Raw genomic sequence first — 9,472 nt, 5'->3', positions numbered from 1 at the left:
GCAAGCACGCATGCCAAGTTTCATTGGTTTCCGACAATTCGTGCATTTTCTAAGGTTTTCAAGGTGAAAAAAAATCCTAAAACACAGGTCGGATGTGATGCGTGTTGTCGGCCACTAGGGCAAGTCTCACAACACTTTTTTCACCTCAACCTAACATAACCAATTTTTCCACACATTTGCATCACCTGGCCAGCGGGCATGCCAACTTTCGTCCATTTCTAGCATTCTATGCATTTTCTACGGGTTTTCCCGGTGAAAAACCCCTAAAACACAGGGCGGACGTGACACAACATGTGTTCGCCGTCCGAATTCATTCAATTTTTGCGTGGAGGGCTGCCATGGGCATGCCCACATGGTGGAAAATTTTGATGTCATTTTGTGCATGGCAACAAATACACCATGTTCAACTGGGACAATTGGGGTCCGTCGGTAGGACAAGTCTCGAAGCATATTTTTTCACCTTCACCAAACGTACCCAAATTGTTTCCACGCAATGGCATCAACATGGCCAGCATGCATGCCAAGTTTCGTTCATTTATGACATTCTATGCATTTTCTACGGTTTTCTCGGTGAAAAATCCTAAAAACAGTCCGGACATGTTGCAACGTGCTCGGCATTAGAATTCGTTCATTTTTGTGTGGGAGTGGAGCAGATCCGGTGTTGCGCCGGGCCCCAAAATCACGTATCCGTCGGTGGTGATGTGCCAATCCTTCGGCAACCACGCCGATGGTGGAGCGAGCAACCCGAAGTGGCTCAACTCCGCCTGCAGCCACGAGAGAGTCGACGGCCAAAAATCAGTTGTCGCCACTATCAGATGGGCGACGGTGGAAAACCGAGGCGACGGGGGACTGAGGAGGAGGAGGGGGTGACGTTTGACGGCTGGCCGGCCCCGGCTTTTTATAGACGGGGGCTGCGACGGCAAGAGGTTGGAAGGCGCCGCATCGGTGGGAATGCGGGGCCAGGATGCAGCCGTGATTGTCGTCCGGTCGCGTTGAACCATCACGCGTGCCACACAACACAGCTACGGTGCAGACGGAAATTTAGAAAAAATCACGGCTACCCCGCAATGAAAGACAAAAGACCTAGAATTCATTATAAAGTGTACGCGGGCCATAGTGGCTATCTCACATTTGCTAATGCGCACTTGAGTAAGAAGTCGCTAGCATGGGCCAGCTTTTTTTTTTGACTTTCTCAAAAAACAAATCGAGCTTCGCGCTGCGCACTTGAGTAAGAAGTCGCTAGTTCGACTCTGCATGGGCCAGCTTTTTTTTTTTTTGACTTTCTCAAAAAACAAATCGAGGTTCGCGCTGCCGTAAAAGAACGAATCGCACCACCCACCGCGGATGAAAAAAAAACGCCTCACGGTCCGGACGTAAGAATACGTATATGTAGGGCACATGCGGGCGAAAGTCCTTTTCTGTGCTCGAGTACATGTGCTCCCGGTATCGTCCCCGTTCAATGTCCCCGAGATCATGGACCCAGCACGTGAGGGCCGAAGAATTCTTATTTTGTTCAGGACCGATGGCCCACATCACAGACAACGCCGTCAGTCACGTTTCTAACGGAAGCACACGATACGGACCGTCAAAACCGAGTCAAAACCGAGACGAACGGAGACGCTGGGCCCCATATATCGCGCTCCACCGTTGCACTTACCAATCTCCCGCCCGTTGCTAAAAAAAAGCTTCCTCTGCCCCCAAAAATGCGGAGATCTCTGACGGCGCCAAGCCCCACTTCTTGCCAAGCGATGCACAGGATGCTCGCTCGATCTACACTGCTGAATACAGGCCTCCCTCTCCCAATGCTTATCTATGGATAGGCATCCATTTTTTCTGCTCATGTCGTTCAAAATTTGAACTCGTAGATCTGCCTTTGTCTGCCGCACCAGAATTTTGTAGACACATGTCTGCAGACAGATATGAACGCAGCATGCATTAAACTTTTTATACCTTTCCACTACAGGTACTGTCTTCCAATTTACCCAACAAACTCAAATACCAACATCATAATTCTGGAGGTATAACCATCAACGCCCACCCACATCATAATTCTCAAGATCAAAACACAGCCCTATTCACAACACATTCAGTACAGTTATTCGGACCACAAACTATTTATTCAGACAAGTTCCGCACAGGAAGTTCAAGGAATACATTGAGACACACTTGTCGATCTACACATGCAAAGGAAATTTTAAATCTTTACCACGAGACACAGGCTACAACAAATCAGTCCGCACTATCTGGAAATTGTCATACGCATACACCATATATCCTAACCATGCAAGTACTGTCTCAGGTACATCCCTATTTTTTCAGTCTCACTTTCAGACGTAGCTCTGCTGCTTCGTTGCAATTGTTCCGCCGGTGAGTGGTGACCTTTGACTCCACAGTTCTTGCATCGAGCAGGACTTCTAACCTGCTTTGGTACATCTCCGCGGTCTGGGCACGTAGTCCTTTTGTGCCCCTGTTGCCAGCAAATGGTGCAGAACCTGGTCCTCTTGCTCAACCCATCGTAAGTCGCTTTCTCTCTGCTGGTCGTAGGCCTGCCCATCTCATTCCTTTTTGCCTGTGTCAATAGTCCTGCCAATCTGTTCCCAGAGTCATCTGCTGAATTAACATCATCGTTGTGAAGGCTATTTTTTCATCTGTCCCCAGTAACAAAAAGTGCCCATTCAGTCTGAATTTGGTTCATGACATCACCATTTTCGGTAATCATGTCTTCAGGTCCAAGCGGTTGTGCTCCTCAGAGTGTTCTGCTATGTACTAGCCATTGGCCTTGGACCACAACAACCTGATGAGAGCAGGGCATTCACAACGGCAAGGCCATGTGTTCTCAACCCCCGCCTTCCCCTGTGTAAACAAACAGCCACAAAGAGAGAACACTTTTTCAGAGACAACTGCTGGATGAAATATTTTCAAATACTAACAATTTATAAATCCATACTACCATACCGCACAACCACAAACAATCTCCTGCATGCATTTTGTCCTCTCCACATTTAGCCTACTCTTGCCGTATCTTATGTCAGATCCTTTCTCCCCACGAATACAAGTCGTAGGAATCGTAGGCTTCACCAAGAGAATCAAAGCTTGCACCCAAAGTTGCCACTATGACATTATCCCCAGGATCAGTGGCGGAGCTACGGCAAGGCCAAAGTGGCCGCGGCCTGCCCAGGATCTGTATGTTTTTTCTTTCATACGCATCGGTAGCTCATAAGCCTGGTCTACTGGCAGACACCACCTAGGCCCCTAATCCCCATTACGCTCCATTTAGTGAGAGATTCGCACGACGCCAGGAATGGAGCAGTAATTATTGGCCACAAGGAGCAGCCGAGCAGCGGCGGCACAGCAAGCATCAGCGGCCACTAGCTGGCCAACATCATCCACCGCACATTCGCACACCCAAGCGACGACGGTCTTGCCGTGCGTATATATTTGCTGATCTAGTTAAAAAATTATTGAGAACTGACTCATGTCTAATGAAGTAGCACGATTCATCGTAATTTTGAAAAAAAACGTGCACTTGTTTGCCTCACCCGCCCAACTATTTTTGTGTAGCTCCGCCACTGCCCAGCATTGTTGGCAAAACCACAGATAGTCTTCTCCAGAGCAGTAGTCCGATTAGGACATGGCGTCTTTCCCGGCGGAGCAGCACCTACCCTCACTCTGCAACCAAGCAAATCCCACAAACTGATACGAATTTCATGGATAGTTTTATAGAAAACACTAGCAAACATTTGCAAGCACCCGACACATCACTTTTTGCAGTGTAATAGTGCTCGAATAATAACATTTCTTGCCCCTGCTCTTCTACTTTTGGTTTAGCTGCACAATCACCGATTTCACAACTTTGTTAATAACAATTTCCTGATTTCACACACTAGCGGCAACATGGTAATTACTTCATATTCGAGAAACATGGCAATTACTTCAAACCATAAATCACGCAATGCCCAGTCTATTCTTCTTCTGAATTTCAGAAGCATGTACTAACAGATCAGTCAGCCCTGCATCTATATTTACATGGCCACACACCTAGTAGTTCAGGCAGTACCAACTCATAGGGACCCCTCCCTGTCACATTTTGCATGCTCAGCTTATTTCAAATCATGCCATAATAATTCGTCGCACAAATTTTGTGGTTCTGCTGAACTGACATACCTTCTTTTCCACCCAGGAGCTCTAGGGTCGATCTGTCCAATGGAGTGCTCCAACGCTCTCGGCGACCCTTCTCGGACTACATCCGTCGCCCCTTCCGCCGCACAGATCTGGCCGTCCGCATTCACCTCCACCATAGGCGCCAGCGGCTCCTCAATCGGCCGCGCCACCGAGTAGTGCAGCGGCTCCAACTGAATATCGCTGTCGTTCACCTCTTCCAGGTTCCAGCACGGTGGCCCTGGGCACCCAGATTGGAAACAGAAGATTTATCTTAGCGAGCAACCCCCAAAATCACTCACCACAAAATACAACAAGTGGACAGATTGCTCACCTCTTAATCTGCATAAGGAACTCCATCTTTCGCCGGTTCCGCTCAGCCCTCCTCGCGCACGAGAATCGCCGCTGAGCTCCGCCGCTTCCGCAAGTGACTAATCCAGGCGGCGGCGGAGGTAACCGGAAAGCAAGTTTCCCGGGCCACGGATCGAAAAGGACATGACGTCATGGGCCACGACTCGGCTTCGAGGTGTCCACGGCGTTCTAGCTCCGTCACAAACATGGCCCACCGTCCAGGGTTCACGGCGCATGTGACATGGTCCACGAAGTGAATCCCATCGCATCCCAACGCTATAATGAACCGCCCAGATAACGAGTCCATTTGTGCTCGAGCACAATTAGTCCGTGTCCACATGCGGGTTACTTTTACCGATACGGCCATCTTGCCCTTACTAACAAAGAGGTATCGAATAATCTAAACCGTCCATGTGTTTAGGGGGGGTCTACCAAAGCAGAAGTGTTCCGGCAGTTCAGTTAACCAACCACTAGCTAATGTTGGTGATGGATTCAGTTACTGTCACCTACTCCCTCCGTCCTTAAAAGAGTGTACTTTCAACTTTGTTGAAAAATCAGAAAAATTTATATTTGATTATATTCATACAATAGTACACCAATATTTATGCCATCAAATTAGTAGCATTAGATTCATGATAAAATATATTTTCATCATACTTCAATTTGGTTTCACAAATATTGATATAATTTTGCACAAACTCGATCAAATTTTGAGATAGTTTGACTCTCCAACAAAGTTGGAAGTATACTCTTTGAAGGACGGAGGGAGTAGCTCAGTTGGAAGCTAGTATACATCAGGTAGGTTGCCTCCATCAGGTCTAGGTGGGGGCTGAAGCTTGCTAGCCGACCGCCATTGTTGACTTGCAGGATGGCATTCACAACAGGTTGCATGATATGATTCCGCGTTCTCCTGATGCCCTACGGCTGTTGAGTTTCTTGTGTGCTTCCCCATTTTTCATGCTGTAATTCTGCGTGCTCACTTGTTTCCTCTCAACTTTGGCCGCCCCCTTTAATGGACCAACTTTCCGAGGTCTTCCTGCAGCACCGCGTAGGAGGTAAGTCAACATTCATGGTCATCTCCTTCACATTATATCCAGTACAGCACTGTCACATCCACATGGGCATGTCTGTTCAGAATTTTTACTACTGTCTGTTCTCTTGGTGATGGATTCACTTAGCTCGGTTGCAAGCTATCAGTGGAGACTGACGATGGCATTCCCAACCAGTCGCACGGCACAGTTCTGCATTCTCCTAATGGTAAGTTTTTTGTGAGGTTCGCCACTTTCGTGCTTTAATTCTGCATGTTCATTTGTTTCCACTCTATGTTTGGCACGAATCCCTTTTCCAAAAAAAATGTTTGGCACGAATTTGGTTTTCCTCTCTTTGTGTAGAGCAAACCTTTGGAAACCCACAAAATCCACAAGGGAAATGTGCAACGTGGTTTTGTTAGGAATGGTCATAGAATGCCACTTGGACTGACTTGCTGAGGTCTTCCCGCGGCACGGCATACGAGCTCATGGTCATCTTCTTCACATTGTATTGAACACACCGCTGCCACATCCACATGGGCATGTACAGACGGTCATGATTATCTGCTTTCACATGCCATCAAAACACACCGCATCCACATCCACATGCACACGAATCATGTTCCAGTCATCCTTGGGTCACCACTGATATATATTGCACTAGGAAGGCAGCCATGAAAGTGGTACCTTGAAGAGAAGGCACTGCTGCCTGACCTGATTTTCCCTATAGTCCAGGGTGTAGTGTAGACTGTAGATTGATCATGGGCATCTTGCCGATGATGTTCGCTTTGCTGGTAATCTGGTCACAAGGAATGCCAATAGCTCCGGAGTCCAGAGCTGTAACAAGCCAGCCGAGCCCTGAGGGGAACTGGGCGCAACCATCCCGTGCCAGTACCACACTTTATGGTTGCCCGTCGAGCTGCGGCAATCTGAGCTTTGCCTATCCCTTCGGCATCGGATCCAGGTGCTCCCGTGGTCCTGACTTCAACCTCACTTGCAACGACACCACTCAGCCGTCCAGGCTTTTCTTGCGCGACGGCATCACCGAGGTGATCAAATTCGGCAATCCTCTTTTTAGTTCAAACTTGATCCATGCCTCGTTCTCGCATACCATCCCCATGAAATCTGGTGTTAGTGTCTACAACTTGCCTTTCGAATTGCCTGGGAAGTCATTCTCTCTTGGGTCCATTGCTCTTAACATTACCGGCTGTGACCTGGAGGTATACTCTATCGGAAACAATGCCACCATGTTAATATGCAGCACTGTGTGCTTGGACCCAAGAATCCCAGAGATGGTGGCTATGCAGAACTGTAAAAATACCTCCGGATGCTGTCGTGTTGATGTGGACAGTGACCGCAGTTTTCAGTTCAGATTTGTCTATAACCAAAGCAAAAGAAACATTGATGCACGCCCCAACCAGACCTCTCAACTGTGGGAGAGAATCAACATAACAAATGATTGGCCGAGTGGCTTTCTGCTATCGTGGCAGATAGTTGACCAATCCAACTGTGCTGCTGGGAAGAAAAACATGGCAAAGTATGCCTGTATCAGCGAGCATGCCATGTGCATTGACAGTACAACCGGAAGCCATGGCTACAGCTGCATGTGCAGGACTGACTATACAGGTAACCCCTACATTCCAGGTGGTTGCTCCAAGCCCAATGACAGTGGTAACTCCTCTTTTCCTAATCTAGCCACCAAACGTACAACTATTAAGTATTTTGGCCATTGATACATGCTAACTTTTGGCTCATCAAATTAGGGTATAATCCAATTCAGTGCTGGGCACGTTGCACCCGTTTCTGTGGTAAGACTAGTGTGCAATTCCCATTCGGCATAGAAGAGGGTTGCTTTGCAAGTGAACAGTTCCAGCTCAACTGCGCAAATCTGACGTCATCACCTGCTCTCATGCTGGGGAATGCCCAGGTCTTCGATATATATATTGAAGAAGGGACCATTAACGTCAACAATCCCAACCAACAAGGGAGATCTGTCATATCTGAATTTTTTCTCTTTCCTATTCCTTCTGGGCCATTCTCCTCTGTGCAATGGTTTGCTTCTAATCTCAGTTGTGCAGAAGCCCAACAGAGTAAGTTTGAATATGCTTGCTTGAGTATCAACAACAAGTGTGTGGAAGTAACTGTTAAGGACAATGATTCTGTTGATAGAGGGCCTGTTTGGTTGGGAACTAAAATGGCCACGCCTAAGTTGAGGTGCTAGCCACACCCGTGGCACGCCACAGAAAGTGTGGCGGGCTAAACGAACGCCACACATTTGGCCAGAATCTTTGCTGCAGAAGCTCTTTCGCACTATGGCGAGCCAAACCTGCATGCAGAACCAAACACCAGCCTAGAAAAGTGTGGCCCGCCACAGCTTTGGCGTGGCGATATATGGCTGAGAACCAAGCGGCTCCAGAGTCTATGCTGGTTACCGCTGCAAATGCTCAGATGGGTTCCAAGGAAATCCGTACATCCAAAGTGGTTGTGAAGGTAATCCCTCCATCCTTTCCCTCTTCACGGTCACGGTCCTAACTCCACCATTGTTACTAGCTAGGAGTATTTCCAAACTCTTTAAAATAAAGTTGTACAGATGTAGTAGAAGCAGTGTTTTATTGGAATACATTGAGTGAATTGCAGAAATCATCACATTGAAGCCTAGATTTGTAGAAAACATCGGTATACGAATTTGGTTCAAAAACCACTGATTCTCGGCCTAATCTTTTGCAAAAAACACTGATTGGTGGCTTAGGCCATTGTAACCTTCATTGTGACATGTGGGTCCTGCATTTGATGATGTGGCGTAACGTTTCGCGGTATACTGCATTAGATGAGGGGATTTCAAGGTTTACAAAACAGTCCCTGTAATTTTAGAGGGACACCCTTCTATCAAAAAACAAAAAGCAATCAACCCCCGAGCAGAGCAGCAACATGGCAATGGGTGATGGGTCTCGTCGCCGGAACAGGAGCAGAGGGCACAGCCGCAGTTCAATGAGCAGAGGGCACGGCCGTGGCTCGCAGACGCCGAGCAAGGGTGCCAGAGGCTGGGCCCGAGGCGCGGCGGCAACCCGACTTGGCGGCGGGGCGGACGCGAAGCCCCTGCCAAAATTAGCGGCCAGGAGGGCGCGGGCCTCCTGCAGCTCCGGCAGGTCCCCGCATCGGGTGGCTACGTAGACGAGCCCCCCGCCACCTCCCGCCGCTCTCGGATGACCTACTCGGCGCGGAGTAGCGCGCAGTCCGGGTAGCCCAGACGGAGCAGCTGCTCCACATCCCCGGCCCGGCGTCGAGGTCACACCTCCTCTTCTATCTAGCGAACTTTGCCATGTCCAGCGTGCAGCAGAGGTCCGGGGTCCGTCTCCCTCAGCTGCCAGAGTTTCGGCGTCCGTCGTCCTCAGCTTATGGTCGAGCCACCAGAGGAAGCCGCCAGCCATCTAGCCGCAAAGTTTGCCGGATCCAGGGCTACTACTGGCAAAGGTCACCAGATCCATGACGCCGGGGACCACGGTCGATCCATGGCCGCGTTGTTAGAATCCGCCATGACCAGCCCGTGCGCGCGACAGCGAGGTCCACAACTACGGTGGATGGGCAGAAATCGCATATTTGACCCCAGGTCCAAATCAAATCACAAACTGACCTCGTTCCGAAAAAATTTCACTCTGCTGACCCTTTTGTGTGGCGCCCGACAGCTGGGCGCCACACACTACTATGCAGCGCCTCTTTCTTGGGCGTCGCACCTCGTGCCAGCGTGGCAGCCCTGGTCCAGTTGCGGCCCCACAGACAGCACTGCAGCGCCTCAGGCTTAGGCGCCACACTTGTAATGTGCAGCGCCTAGCTCTTGGGCGCTGCACAGTCCGTGTTCCACTTAGGCTGGCCCCACCCTCTCTCCCATCTCACCCCCACCCCACACAAACCCTTAGCCTTGCGCCCCTCCTCTCTTC

At 49.3% G+C, this 9,472-nt stretch overlaps 1 protein-coding gene and 1 long non-coding RNA gene across 3 annotated transcripts in view; one reads left to right on the top strand and one right to left on the bottom strand.

Annotated features, from left to right (window-relative positions):
- Window positions 1–2,062: 2,062 nt before the first annotated feature.
- LOC123063645 (uncharacterized) lies at window positions 2,063–4,637 on the bottom strand. 2 transcript variants are annotated; one of them, XR_006430446.1, is made up of 3 exons: window positions 4,493–4,637; window positions 4,165–4,399; window positions 2,063–2,853 (listed from the first exon to the last, which is right to left on the bottom strand). It is a non-coding gene; the product is annotated as an uncharacterized lncRNA (long non-coding RNA). The 2 variants fall into 2 exon arrangements; XR_006430447.1 differs by lacking the exon at window positions 2,063–2,853 and adding an exon at window positions 2,864–3,669.
- A 1,542-nt stretch (window positions 4,638–6,179) lies between these two features.
- The window catches only part of LOC123057342 (wall-associated receptor kinase 1), a 6,680-nt gene continuing 3,387 nt past the window's right edge, over window positions 6,180–9,472 (top strand). Inside the window, exons 1-3 of the mRNA XM_044480368.1 lie at window positions 6,180–7,208; window positions 7,301–7,751; window positions 7,954–8,163. Of these exons, the coding sequence (XP_044336303.1) occupies window positions 6,299–7,208; window positions 7,301–7,751; window positions 7,954–8,163 (1,571 nt within the window). The 5' untranslated portion in view covers window positions 6,180–6,298. The remainder of the gene's footprint in view (window positions 7,209–7,300; window positions 7,752–7,953; window positions 8,164–9,472) is intronic.

The sequence above is a fragment of the Triticum aestivum genome, chromosome 3A (genome assembly GCF_018294505.1).
Source record: "Triticum aestivum cultivar Chinese Spring chromosome 3A, IWGSC CS RefSeq v2.1, whole genome shotgun sequence".
Classification (NCBI taxonomy): Eukaryota; Viridiplantae; Streptophyta; class Magnoliopsida; order Poales; family Poaceae; genus Triticum; species Triticum aestivum.
This window is presented reverse-complemented; position numbering and strand designations above follow the sequence as displayed.